This window comes from Calonectris borealis, chromosome 10 (genome assembly GCF_964195595.1).
Source record: "Calonectris borealis chromosome 10, bCalBor7.hap1.2, whole genome shotgun sequence".
NCBI lineage: Eukaryota > Metazoa > Chordata > Aves > Procellariiformes > Procellariidae > Calonectris > Calonectris borealis.
Window position 1 is genome coordinate 16,802,800 of NC_134321.1, and position 13,931 is coordinate 16,816,730.

The following is a 13,931-nucleotide window of genomic DNA, read 5'->3' on the forward strand; positions in this document are numbered from 1 at the left end:
CGCTTCCGCCACTGTGCCCCCCCCGGCAGCCCCGTTCCGCGGGGGCTCGGCGAGGCCCGGAGAGGCTGTAGGGGCGGGCGGCTCAGCAGCCAGCCGAGGGTACCGGCGCTGCCGTGCTCAGCTGCGTCCCTGCCTTTGTCCCATCTTCACGGAAAGGCTTGGCGTTTTTCTGATCAACTAAATGCTTACACATCCAGGGGTAATACACGGGGAGGCGTCACCGATTGCCAGAAATGCTGTGGAAAATCAGCAAAACACAAAGTGGTCCCAGAAGCTAAAACCTGTGTGGTAACGGGACCATCCGAGCACGGAGATGGTGCAGCACAGCACCAGGGCCTGCAGCATCCTCCAAGGACACTACTGCCAACGAGAGCGGCTTTTGGGAGAGAAATGCCTTCAGTTTGTGCACCACGAACAGGAGGTACCCTGAACCCAAAACACTGCGGTCCAGGAGGGGCCACAAATTCCCTTCTTCAGTCTCCTTTTATAATTTTTCCACCTCTGAGGCTGGTAAAGCCTCCCTTTACTTCAGCAGTTGCTTTTCCCCATCCCTGATTTTTCCATTTCTTGCTTTGGCCTGTTTTAGGGAGATTTAAATCACGCAGTAGCGACTGCTCTTTTTCTCGTGGATTCAGGGCAGCCCTAAGCGAACTACGCTGACGGTTGCCCGTACCCAGGCCAGGCAGCGCGGCCCAGCCGCTCCCCCGCGGGTCTTTGCGCTGAAAGGTCGCCCTCCTCCAGAGCACGCTGTGGAGAGGCAGGTCCACGGTCAGGCCTCGAGGTGACGTCCATGGTCGGTCCCAACAGGGCCCGTGGGGCAGCGCACCTCGGCAGGGACCAAGAGCAAGGGCCTCAGCTTCAGCACAGCTCCCACGGGGAAGCAGGGAGCCCCTGCCGAGGCTCCCGCCAGCGTTTGCGCCGAGTGAGCTCCATTCACAACAGCCCCGAGGTCAGGCAGCTGCTTATCAGCCCTGGCCCCCAGCCAAGGCAGCCCGGGCCCCGGAGCGCGGGGGGATGTGCCCAGGGCCCCCTCCACTGCTCTCTCTTCTCTTTCACGCTGGGTATCGGGGACTCGTCACGAAACGCCAGCTGTCACTAACAGGCCACCTCTGGTCTGGGTTCCCAGGTGACCGCAGGATCCGGGGGTTCTGCTTTGGGCCACTCTCGGCACCTGCCCCTGCGACTGGGAACTAGAATAGTTCCTGGTGGTGGCAAGTTTTGGGAACTCGCCTGGTTATCTTGCATCTTCAGGGACCTGCAGTTTTTGCAGCGTGCCGCAGCACTGATAGCAGGAGCCACGACAAGTGTCCCCAGAGAGACCAGAGCAGTTGGGAAATGGCTGACGGGACAAGCAGCGGCACGTGACCCACGTTTGCTCTTGAGTAAACTGACGGTTACAGTCCACGCAGGCTCCTCATCCGCCTCTTGGGCACGGTGAGCCACGGTGGTTTGAAGAAGAGGAATTTCTCTTCAGGGGTGACCTCTAGGGCAGTGCCACAGAGGCAGCTCTCTGCTGCCACTCTTGACGCTTGCTCAGGCTGGACCTGGGGATTTCATCTGAAGTAGGGAGTTTACTTCTGGGGCCTTGCCCTTTTCAGACAGGAGCAGGTTAGGGCTTTCCCTTCCTTAATGAGCGAGTTTTAAGGAAACCGAGTGAGTTGAACTTTTTGTTGGCTCGGAGCTGTGCCCTGTGCCTGGACACGCTCTGTGAAGCCAGCTGAACTTGGATCCAGAGGAGTGCCAGGAGCTCCCGCGGGACTAGATGGGCTCAGGGGACCCCTTTTGAGCTGTGTGACAAGGGACGGTTGTCCTGCGAGATCGGAAGATTGCTGTTTAACAGCAACAGAGGTGAGTAATCGCAAAGGTGGCAAAACACACCTTCCCGCCTGCTGCTTATGTCTTGCCCCCACTCCTGGTACCAAACTGCCTCCCCCGGCCAGGGGGCTGGCCCTGGGCTCCTAGCTTTTCCCCTGCCCCTTTCGCCGCTCCTTGCCTGGCTGGATCGCTCTCCGTCAGCGCTGAGCTCTCATTTCCCAGGTCTGGTCTGGCTGTCTGCGTCCTCAGTTTCATCCAGAACAAAGGTGGCCTCCAGAGGTGACAGATGCGACGGGAACCCGAAGGGAGCCAGGTTGCCAGCCCTCGAAAGCAGGAAGGCTGAGAAGGATTGATAATTTAATAACCACGCGCTCCTAAGCAGGCTTCTGCTCTGATGCCAGTGGTGCAAGGGACAAGGAGAGGGAGCTGGAGCTTCTGGTCATAAACGGGAGACGCGGACTTACCAACATGTCTGAACTTGGAGAAAGGCAGGCCAGGCCTGGAAACCTCGCGCCAGCGGGTGGACAACACAGAGGTGGGGAGGTGGTGCTGTAGGTTAACAAGAGCCGAGATTAAAACTGGGATAACAATCACTCCTGGGTGGAAACGCATCAGTAGATACAGAACCCACGAGCTGGGTCTGGAGAACATGCAGACCTTACTCAAACCCCCTGCGGCTGAAGACCTGCTCTGTAACTATGACCATACAGAACTGCAACCCAGCGGCTCCGCAAGACTGAAAAACCCGTTTTGCTCAACTGCAACCACCCCCCCAAACCGCCCAACAACAACAAAACCCCAAAAAAGGGAACTGCAGAGGAGCGAGCAAGCTTGTTAACAGGGCAGAGAATGAAATCCTCACGAGCAGCCCCGCAGCTGCAGCTGGGAGCTTCCTGCTGCGCTCAACCCCGTCACCCCCACACGGGTGGGGAACGGGAACCCAGGAGAGGAAGGAGGGCAGGCTGGGGCGGGTGCCATCGCCACCGCCGGGCTGGCCAGACGCTTCACGCTGGGGTGTCTGTGGCTGCAGAGGGAGGACAAGGACCAGAGGTACGGGGCACGCCCATGGCCTCAGGCCAGGTCCATTTCTCCTTTGTTGCAGGAAAAGGAATCAGGAACATTGTCCATAAAAGAAAAAAAAAAAGAAAACAAAGTGGCATTGGCATTTTTTAGGATGTAACTTGGGTGCAGCTAGGTGCTCACGTACACGGATTGTCATCAGCAACTGGACTCCCTCCTGCCCAGCCCTGCGGGCAGAGCCCCCCAGCTCAACAGCAGCTGCTGTAAACACCAGCGCAGGCGTGGAGGTGCACGGCTGCTCCCTACCATTTCTCACCCAGCAGAAGCACAACCTGCTCTCCAGCGTAGGTGCAGCACAACGGCCCATACCTCGAGCCCATCCCTCGTTGCAGCGCTTGAAGGCGTCCCTCATGAAAACGGCACGGCAAACGTCTTGCCATGCGCAACATCTCATACGTGCTCCAGTGCAGCGCCTGGGGTATATGACAGTGCAGACCAGCACGCTGTATGCCATCGCATGCTTCTACAGCAACTTCTCCCTTCTTCCTACACTCCCCTCCTACATAACCTCCTCCTGCTCGTCTATTCCCATGCTCAAGATGACAAATTCAACTCGACGGATGTACTCTCATCTGGTTTGAGTATCAAAAGAAGCTCCTGGGAAGCTTTGCCGCTCACTGCAGGGGCCAGGCAGGGCAAAGGATTCCACCTCTGCTCTGCTGCAGTGTTCGGGAACTGCTGCGAGCAGCGGCTGGGCATCACTTGCTGGGAAACAAAAATGAGTATTAAAGCACTTGCAACTGCTCAGCGAATCCTATCACAGCTGTATCAAAAAAGGTATTTCTGATTCAGGCTGTCAGACGCTGGGCCAAAAACCCAGAGTGAGGAATACAGACACCAGGATACAGGGAGCTTAGAAAACTGCCTTTATTCTATTAGTTGTTGGAAAAATGAAAATACAGAAAGAGTTTAGTCGGCTGCAGAACAGCAAGAAGTTCACAGGTTAGGAGTCTGATCACTACATGGTAACCAAACTTACACAAAAAGTTTCATTTTTTTTTAGTTTTGAAACTGGGTCCAGCAATGAACTTAAGGCAACTGAACAGTTCAGAAGCTTTGAGTGTGAGCAGGCTGTCTTTTCTCATCCCTACGGCACGTCATGGAAAAAACTCCTCCTGGGTGTGCAGACCACTCAAATCATTCAAATGGGTCAGACTCTTACAAATGAACAGGGGAAGAGGATCAGCTGCTTTCCATCGGACTTTATTTTCAAATACAGTTTCTTAAAAAACCCAGAACACCTTAACGCAGAGGTTACAAGTAACAGTATTAGGAAATCCAATTATACAAAAAATACTACATCTAAGCTGGGGTAAATAGATTTATTTTTGGTAACATACATTTAAACTGGCACTAATTACACAGTAACTAAAAGGTAACTAACATGAAACCACAGAACCCTCACTTTTCCTTAGCTGAATGGGACTTGGTCATTTCAGAGTGATCACATTTTCAAACTAATGTTTTACACCACTGAGCCATGAAAATCAGATCTTCCTAAATGTGATAGCACTGAAGCTACGCTTGATTCCACATACAGCCATGTAACTGTTGTACTCAATTAGAATAGGACGTTAGTTATAAAGTAGTTACAGACCAATCCTCTGTGTTGACAGCTTTTTCTCTTTCTAGAGAGAAGAAAGAAGATAGAGAATTGTCTTCAATTAGCGCCTGGCATATCCTGTGAGTGCAGAAAAGGTTTGTTAGAGGAATGTTGAGGTTAACCTTGGGTGCACAGATGAATTTGATGCAGATTGTTATAAAAATCATGGTTGGCTTCTAAATACTGGTAGCAAGATGACTCGATTTTTAAATCTCTTAAGTAAATTATAGATAATGAAAAAGGCCAGTAATCATACACTAAGATTAATAAACAGCACTTCAAAATTACTCAAGTGCAGGGTGCTGCTTTGGCCATCTTCCTCTGGCCACACTTATAAGAGAAGGCACCCGGACTTTTTCTTGCCACGCCGGGCTTGCAAAGCAGCTCTAGTGGCCATTTCAAAAACCTCCCTCACACCGTCTTTGGTCTTTGCCGAACACTCCATATACCCAAATGCACCAATGCGGTTTGCCATATCTCTTCCTTCTTCAGGTTTGACAGGCTCCTGTAACAGCACAGAAGCAACAGGTGAGAACAATCCAAAGCCACACCGACGTGCACCCGTCTTCCCTCTCCCACCCAGCTTCCCAGCAAAAGCAAAGGAATTTCTGGATTAAATGCACATAATTAATTGGGTAATTAATAATTAATTGCCCCCTTGAGAGCAATCCTGTAAATAATAAAGGCAGATTTGAAATAAAATTTGCTAATTTTCTCAAGATGCAGCATGCACCTCAGCCTGGATTACACAGACGGGGTGTATGTTCGCACACTGCGCCAATGCTTGAGGGCACGATCAGTTCTCTAACACCTCTGAGCTTAAAGGCCGCAAGACCCTTTGAAACTTGAGCAAAAGATTGCTTATTTCAGAGGAAACATTGATGCAACCCGTTGCCACAATTGTAACAAAAGCCTATGAACAAATCCCAAAATTAATGCCTCAGTCTTTGTATAAAAACAAATATTGTGCAACACGAGCAGAAATTCCAGGACAGAGCAGAATATCTGCAGTCCCACACCCAAGCTGGGGGTTTCAGACACGATCTGAAAATGGAACCTAGGGATAGGCTCAGGAATGAGCTACGGCACCTCCGGTTATCACCTCAAAACACCTACCAACAGAACTGTTTCCTTTCACGTACTGAACATACAAAACAAAGAACAACTCGAGTGTGCACGCACTTGACGTGTTGATGTCTCCCAATTAATTCCTTTCTACCTCAGGGATCCAGCTCTCCAGCACGGAGAGCAGCTGACCGTTAGTAACCCAATGTAGCCATTTTCATTGTTGAGAACGCCTTTTTCTAAAAATTAAATCTCCAAATATGAAAAAAGAAACACTCAATTAAAGGTAATATATACTTTCTGGTTTTTGTCATGGGTAAGTCTTCATTATGCAACCCATAGAAGCTGGCAGCAAGCTGCGGATGCCCATTTAATGCTCTGGTGCAACCACTATTCGCTTTCTTCATTTATTGTAAGACTATCAGAAAGGAACCTGCCTGCTTCATTTTGGCCAGCTCTCGTCTTGTGTGCTCGTCATTCCTCAGGTCCTTCTTGTTTCCTACCAAGATGATAGGCACGTTGGGGCAGAAATGCTTCACCTCCGGGGTCCACTTCTCTGGGATGTTTTCTGAAAAAAGAAAAGAAAAAAAAAAGAAGTATGACTGTACTAAAACCCGCTTCTGGGGAGAGTTTTATTTTAAAGCTTTTATCTGCTGCGTGAGTGGTTTTAGCTTGCTAATCCACACTGATGCCCTTTTTTCTACTCTTAATTTGGGAAGTAAATGGACCTGTTCTGGTATTAACAAAAAAGACAAGCCTGTCTACGGTAATTTTGAGGCTGAAGGACACCTAAACTCTTGGCTTCTCTACGTCTCTCAGTAGCTACTTGACAAGGGTTAGCATAAGGTACTTCAAAGAACAGCATGCAGAATTCTGAAGTAGAGTGTTATGGAATATTTTGCTTCAAGAGAAACATTTTATTTATCTCTGGAAGCTAAAGACGGGCACAACCCTGAAGCATAAGTTTTTACATCACTTCTTCCTTTCAAAAAGCTACATCAAACAACCACTCCGAACTCTCCCATTAACTGTAGCAGAAATGTTGTTCTATACACTAATTACAGATGCACAGAAACAAAGACTTTGTGCAAGTAATCTGCAGATTTGCCATTTCTCCCTATCTGCAGCAAATGCATTTGTGCTCATATACAAGAAACTTTTTCCTCCTAACATAACTTCCCTACATGACTTTTTTTTAAATGGAGCTGCAAATGGAAGACTTGAGGGCTTTTGAAAGCAAAACCTTGATAAATCCTACATAGCAGGAAGTGTTGAGCAGCCCAAAACATTCGGCTTTGCTTTCAGAAGCTCTCAGACATCTGAGATTCACCAGTGGATGTACCTGCAGGCTACATAACCCCTTTTTATCTTCACGGAATTCCATTCAGCTTTTGAAGAGACATTAACTATTATGGCATTGTTTTCTTGCTTGAAAGAACAACTTAGACAAGCATTTTGAAGCCAGTTTTTGCACTACAGCCAAAACAGCAATTCTGCACCTGGAGCGCTCAGGGGGTGCCGGCCTCCAGACGCCGCACACCTGAAGAGCCATGTGGCAGCCCCGTGCTCCCTCCACGGCTCCCAGGACGCAGGCGCCCCGATACTGGCCAGCAGGAAGGGGGGAAAAAACGGCCAGGATCAGACTTGACTTAACGGAACCCCTCTCCCCCCGCCTCAGGGGTCAGTAACCCCTCTCGCCTCCCGGGAGGGGAGGGCAGTTAGCTCTCCGGTGCCAGGGGAGCAGCACGCGCGGGAGAAGCGGGCACAGCTCAAACCTTGCACGTAGCTGCTGACAGCCACACCAGGCACGACCGCAGCACCGCTGCCCACTAAACCTCACATTGTTTTGGAGAGAGACAAAGACAACGCAAGATGTCTCTAAACACAGGATCAGGTGGAAGTGACGAAGAGAGAGATCAGGATTTCCCAGATATCAAGCTGGCACTGATTTTTCTAAAAAGACGCTTTCACACCCAACTGCCCGTTCAACGGCTGCTACCCTTCAGAGGCAAGGCAAGAAATGAGACTGAGCAGCTACAAAACATGACCCCAGTCGGACGGAACGTGTAACGCCACTGTAACATCTTAAGGAGTATTTTGTTTGGTCATTTACTCAAACCTTCTGTGAATTGCAGCAGGAATAATATTTTTCAACCGTTGTGGTAGCTGCGTTCAGGACTAATCCTTCCATTAACTGCATTTCTGTGCTTCCTGGATCCTTTTTGTCTCATTCTCGTTTTTTCCTAAGACAACTCTGGGAGGCAGGGTTCATCCGTAAGATAGATCAGTGGTGTAGTAAAAAAGCCTCTCTAAGGACAGCTTGCAGTGATCGTGATCACCCTGGCAGCAGCAAACTCCAAAGGATTCAGTGGTTTAATACATTTAAGGGAGAACTGGTATCCCATTTATGAGCACCAGTTAAAATAATTTGACACCTCTCGTTAATAGACAAAGCAGAGGGGTCTCTCACTTTTCCTGGCTAGGAGCTGCCCGATGCAGGGACATAATTTTGAGCAGTTACAAGCAAGTAGCAGTCAGTCACTGTACAGAAGGTTCTTGTCAGAGTACGGCTGGTAGTACACACACAGACACAGAATTGATGTGCCTAAAGATCTACCTTACCATTATCTGCATTCCAATAAGAAACCTCACAAATAGCCACTAGTGAACAAATTCCACTGGTGAGAAGTAGATAAAGGAATTTTTACAGAAATTCACTTGTTTAAGAAAGTGCTACCACGATGTATTTGTTTAGGAGACTGCAGTGGAGTGATTACCATTTTAAAGGGACAGAAATCAAAGTTCCAGAGACTTAGACAGTCTTAAGAGTCTTAGAAATAAGAGTACCTCTATCTCCTGCTCCTTACCCTCTTCAAAAACGTCTTTGTAAGATCAAATACATCGATATCTACGCATCAGATTTATAAATCAATCAGTGAAGATTTCAGTCTTGGACTCCACGCAGAAGAGGTGCCTATCTAATACACAGATTTTTGAAATGTATGTTTTTGGAGCTCAGAGATCATAAATCAGGCAACACTTTTATTCTCATTTTCTCCATCACAAGCAGATGTCAGTCACTGGAAAGCAGACTAGGAGAGTATAAATCTCCAGCCTTTGATCATTTTCACCAGTGAGAGAGCGACCCCCCTTTCAGTGCAAGGCCCCCCTCCTGCTCATGTTTTTCGCCCACCAAGCAGAGAGCAAAAACCCCCAGGCTATTTGGGATTAATAACTCAGAGTGTTTCAAGCTGATCTCTCTTGAATAAAAGGAGGGGATGAGGATGGTGGAAGGGATGAAAAAGCTAGCAAAAGCTAGCTTTCCCATTTACACAGAAAGGAAGTTACTCTATTTTCCTGGCTATAGTGTGGTCTCGAGTGTGTAAGAACCTGCAATTTTCAAGGAGAAATTTAAAAAAAAGTAAAATAAAATCAAACCTTGGGTGGGCCATGCCACACGGCGGACACCTTATGTACTCACAGGGCTCCCGGACACAGCAGAGTGCAGCTACAGCCTTCCTGCTTGCTTGGGGTCACCAAGGCAGCACCTCCCACGGGACGAGCCCACCAGCACGCTGCCTTGGCCCACCAGACAACGCTGCCGGGTTGGGGGTGCTGATCTAGGCCAGGGAGCTGCCTCCCCGCTACGTGTTGCTCAAATTACGCAGCAGAGCCCTGGGTAAACACAGCATGCCGCTGAGGCTTACAAAATGCCACTCAGCATTGTTGAAGAATAAGATCCTAATGTCTGAAAACTATACATTCAAACCAGTATGAATTTTGAAATTAGGAATGCTCTCAATCATTACAGCACATGAAAATATATTTTACAGCACGATTTCCAAGGGGAATACAGTGACACAGAGACGTAGTTCTGATTCAGTTAGTGATCTACTTACCTAAACTATCAGGACTATCAATTGAAAAACACATAAGTATAACATCAGTATCTGGATAAGAAAGCGGTCTAAGTCGATCATAGTCTTCTTGTCCTGCTGTATCCCACAAAGCCAACTCAACCTGCAGAAGAAAGATCACGGCAGTTAGCTAGATCACCAGGGAAGTTTTAATTCAGAAGCTAGTAACCCAAGACAAGTAGATAAAATATTTCAGTTAACACCACTCAAAAGGAGAAGACTACAAGACAAACAGCTTTAACAGGAGAACTATTAGAAATTTTATGTTCCATAACTCCAAAATTCAATTTATTGCGTCTTATGAGAATTTTCTTTATATCCATGACCAGTGTCAATTCTCTGAAAGGACATAAAAGCTACCAGCAGAAAAGCAAGACAGAAGAATCAAAGGGAATCGGCTCCAAAGGGCTGGGAATCTCTCTGATAAGCATTCCAGAAAAACCAGTTTTCAGTGAAAGTGGACTTTATAAGTATATGCTTTTAGGATTATGCACATTTTCAATTAATTTACAGCTGGAACCTGTAGTGACTAAGAAATGTCAAGATTGTACTTACTTGTGCACAAATTCATTAAAACTCCATCACAGCAGACATTTACACTTGTAATTTGCTTTGAAATAAAGCTGATTTGTGTGTAAAGCTTCTTGTTACTAAAAACTGAGTAAAGTAGCTAATGTTCTCAATATTTCTACTTATGGTGGAGCTAGGGGAGAACATCCCAATAGGGTTGTTTAAAACTGTAAAAGGAATAGCCAATGTTTAAACTAGGAAATTTAAAAACTAGAATCAAGCTCTTAAGGTATACTCTTGCTTGAGATTCTTTGACGCATCTGCCCTTGCAATGGAAAGGGTTCCTTCTTGTTTAAGCTCTTACATTCAAAAATTACAGGAAAAAAGTCCACAGCAGCTCAGACAAAGATAAATGGGCAGAACTGGCACCCAAATGTGAGCTTGAACATGCAATGCAACTGTCTGGTTAAACTGTGAACATTCAAAGCTTTAGTTGCATGCATATACAAAAAAATTCTTCTGTATTTCAGTCAGAAATACTCCTCTCAGAGTCACCTCTGCATTTGCCTTTGCAAATGTGGATTTTGTGGCAAACGTTCGTATTTTTTTTACAGAGATGTCTGTTGAGGGTTCCCTCACATGACACTGAAATCAGCTCCTTTGCTCTACCTAAAAGAACACATCTTGTACCATCGCTGTTTTGTCTTCACATGGCTTCTGAACATTTCTGGTAATGCTTTTCCAGGAAGACAGATGTAAGCAGCTGTCAAACAGAACAGTCTTAAACACTGCTCTCCTATGAACTTTTGTAATCAAGTTTTCAGAAGACAAAGTGGTTAGATTCAAAAAATTCAGCTGACATTTCCACAACAGAAAATGCACTGCTCAAGCTGCTCATGCAATTTTTATTTAGGTACCAGCTGCATACAGCTGATAGGGCACAACTCTGTTCAACCCATTGAGAGATGCAGAGATTCAGGCAGAAGGGAATGAGGAAGTTTGTCTAGGTGATAAGAGAGAGAAATTGATATCATACATATTTTAAACAATAGTCCATAGAGTCTAAGATACAATATAGAAACTGCAGAAACTGTCACCTGAGGGGAAAATATCTTCTAATGTTAAGTCTAAAAGTAAATTTTTTTTTTATCCATTCATATCATGGGAGAGAAAAGCTCTTTTTAGACTCAAATAGCATGAACTATCATGACTAAAACCATAAATAATCCATGCCTGTAACAGTAGGAAATCGAATTCAACATAAAGCCCAAAACTAGCTCAAAAAGTTTTTGCTCAAATCAGGATCGAAACTGAGCAGTTTCAATCAATCTGTCACTGCATCTGAACTAGAACTGACTGAAAGACGTTCTGGCTGCACCTGAACCCAGAGCAAAGGCACACGTCAAAGCAAGGGGCGAGACAGGGAAGCTCAGCAGCGTCAGCATCAAAAACATGCTTGACATGAGGACCCACGGCAGAGGTCAGCTCTGTGTGGTTACGGTAAGAAAATAAGACATATGCCGTGGCTGCCTAAAAGGGTTTGAACACAGTTGAGCTTTCAAGGTGCAAAGTTTCTGCTTTGTGTGCTTCCGGAGTATCCTGGAAAGTGACAATTTTACACATCACAAACTACCTTGCGTGATATAAATGCAGAAGGCGTTCAGAGAGCAGCCTTCTGAGAACTGCCTCCTGGAGCAGGTGTCTGGCATGTTTGCTTGTTGGGCAAACAAAAGGCCTCAGAGGTCACAGAGACTGAAAACTGATTTCCAAAATATTTAAAACTAAAATGAAATATTTTAATGATTAATTTACTGAAGTACAAATTAAAATGAAGCTTAGTGAGCTGTGGGTACGCTTGGCTGCTAAGAATTGCATTCCTTCAGGCAAGTAGGACAGATGATGCTTGTGTACGCTACAAAAGTCGAATCCCTTTGAAGCCTGTCAGTCATCTCTTCTGAAGAAGATCCTGCACGTTGTCAGGAGTGAGTATGAAAAAAGACTCTCTCCAGGAACTCGTCTTTGTGAATCACAACCCCAGGTCCCCATCAGAACAGGGACTCCACTATGCAATTCCAAAGGCGAGTAGCCCAGTGTCCTCAGCATGTAGGCATGTCTTTGAATTGCCCCATTCCCTCCCACCTACTGCAACATTTTACTTGGAATAACTGTATGTTTTTTAAAATCTCAACATGTGTAAGGTTAGAAATAGGTTGTTAAAGAGACATTGGGTAGGAGCAGGTTCTAGCAAGGGCAATGTTTTTTCCACAGGAACTACAACATAAGCACTAAGCATGTGTACTAACCACTTATTAAAGAAGTGTAGAGATCTCCATGCTATTCTGAATAAATGCAAGTCCATTTTGACCGTTACAGAAGTGTACACATACCTGCTTTCCATCCACTTCAATATCTGCTACATAATTTTCAAAGACGGTGGGAACATACACTTCAGGGAACTGGTCTTTGCTAAATACAATCAGCAGACAGGTCTTTCCACAGGCACCATCACCCACTATAACCAGCTTTTTTCGAATGGCTGCCATAGCTGAAAAACAAAACGACAACTTATTAATTCTTCCGCTGCAGCTTTTAACTGAGATGCTAATAATTAACAACCACTAAGTTTCAAATTAAAGAACTTTTAAATTGGGTCTACATGTCCATTAGAGACACTGACAGGTATTTGGAATCACACGAGTTCAAATCCCCATCCTTCTGAGAAAAGCATTTCCCAGGACTTGTCAACACACTGGTGAACCACTGGGTGCAAAAATAATAGAAAGGAGAGCAGACCAGCCTGGTTTTGCATTTCTTTACCTATTCTAAAGGTTGAGCTAGGAATGTCCAGAGATAGTGAGTGAGCAAGCAGCACTGTCCTAGAGCACCTTCTGAAAAATGTCTTTTAGGTAATTGAATAAGAGATGCTTCAGTTCGAGGGCAGTAACATTTTCTCGTCACGCTGAGCTGTCTTAACTACAAAGTGCCAGAAGCTGTGTGGAAGCCAGCTGGCCTGAGGAGCACTCTGCTGCCACGTCAGAGCACCAACAGAAGGATCTCAAGGTAACCAGCCTGTTCCTCGAATTACAACTACCACACTGCAAAGGATTTTGGAAGTACACATCCCACTCAATCTGCTTTCCTGGACATAGCTGTTATCAGGTTATTTTGCCTCCTATCAGCCTACATTAAGTAATGGGGGGACACGGAGGGAAACACCACCGTGGTGCTCCACACAGATCTCTGCTCTTCAATGTATTGATATTGGCAACACAGAAACCAGTGTGAACAGTGATCTGACGGTTTGTTAACGATATGAAGTTATTCCAGATAGTTCACTGTAAATATATATCTAATAATGCACACAAGGAGAAAAATTGTCCAAACTTCAAATGTAAGACATGGGGCTCTAAGCTGATGATCACACTTCATGAGCAAAATCTTGGGTCAAGTATCAAGTTCCTGGAAACATGAGCTTGGTAGCAGTCAAAAAGAACAAAATCAAACAGCAAGAACTGCTAGGAAGGGAACAGAACAATGATAGGACCACCGTCCAAAACCGTGGCTTGCTCACATGCAACTTTAGCCTCAAAAAGACGTTATGAAAGCTTGAATAGGTTTAATGAAAGCCTAGAGTCAGAGTGGGACTGAAAGAGATGATTGTGTTGGATTTGGCAAATTTCTACAAAGTCACAAGTGGCCCAAATAGTATGGATAAGGACAGATTATTCATCATAACTTCCCACAAACAAATGCAAGGGGGGCAATACAAATATAGTAGAAAAGGGTTCGAGCCCACCAGAAGGTCTTGGGCCTTGGGAACTCCAACAAGAGGATGTTGTGGACACAAGAAATTATATTATAGAGGCCTAAAGGAGACTGGGCAAGTACACGGAAAAAAGCTTCCTGAGTGAGTTAAAGAATGCAGAAACCACATCTGCCTT

General features: G+C 46.1%; 1 protein-coding gene and 1 long non-coding RNA gene across 7 annotated transcripts in view; one reads left to right on the plus strand and one right to left on the minus strand.

The window, feature by feature from the left end:
- LOC142086286 (uncharacterized) overlaps window positions 1-13,931 on the plus strand; it is a 16,029-nt gene continuing 2,098 nt past the window's right edge. Inside the window, exons 1-3 of one of the 3 annotated variants that reach the window (XR_012675053.1) lie at window positions 12-1,848; window positions 2,038-3,525; window positions 3,899-11,490. This is a non-coding gene — a long non-coding RNA (uncharacterized LOC142086286). Of the gene's footprint in view, window positions 1,849-2,037; window positions 3,526-3,898; window positions 11,491-13,931 lie in introns of those variants that run through there. The other 2 variants (XR_012675054.1, XR_012675055.1) reach the window with 2 other exon arrangements.
- Window positions 3,739-13,931, minus strand: part of RHOA (ras homolog family member A) — a 27,500-nt gene continuing 17,307 nt past the window's right edge. For all 4 annotated transcript variants that reach the window (XM_075159169.1, XM_075159168.1, XM_075159166.1 and 1 more), the window contains 4 exons: window positions 12,378-12,535; window positions 9,463-9,583; window positions 6,001-6,131; window positions 3,739-5,003 (listed from right to left, as the gene is read on the minus strand). In XM_075159169.1, the coding sequence (XP_075015270.1) occupies window positions 4,830-5,003; window positions 6,001-6,131; window positions 9,463-9,583; window positions 12,378-12,533 (582 nt within the window). In that variant the 5' untranslated portion in view covers window positions 12,534-12,535 and the 3' untranslated portion in view covers window positions 3,739-4,829. The remainder of the gene's footprint in view (window positions 5,004-6,000; window positions 6,132-9,462; window positions 9,584-12,377; window positions 12,536-13,931) is intronic.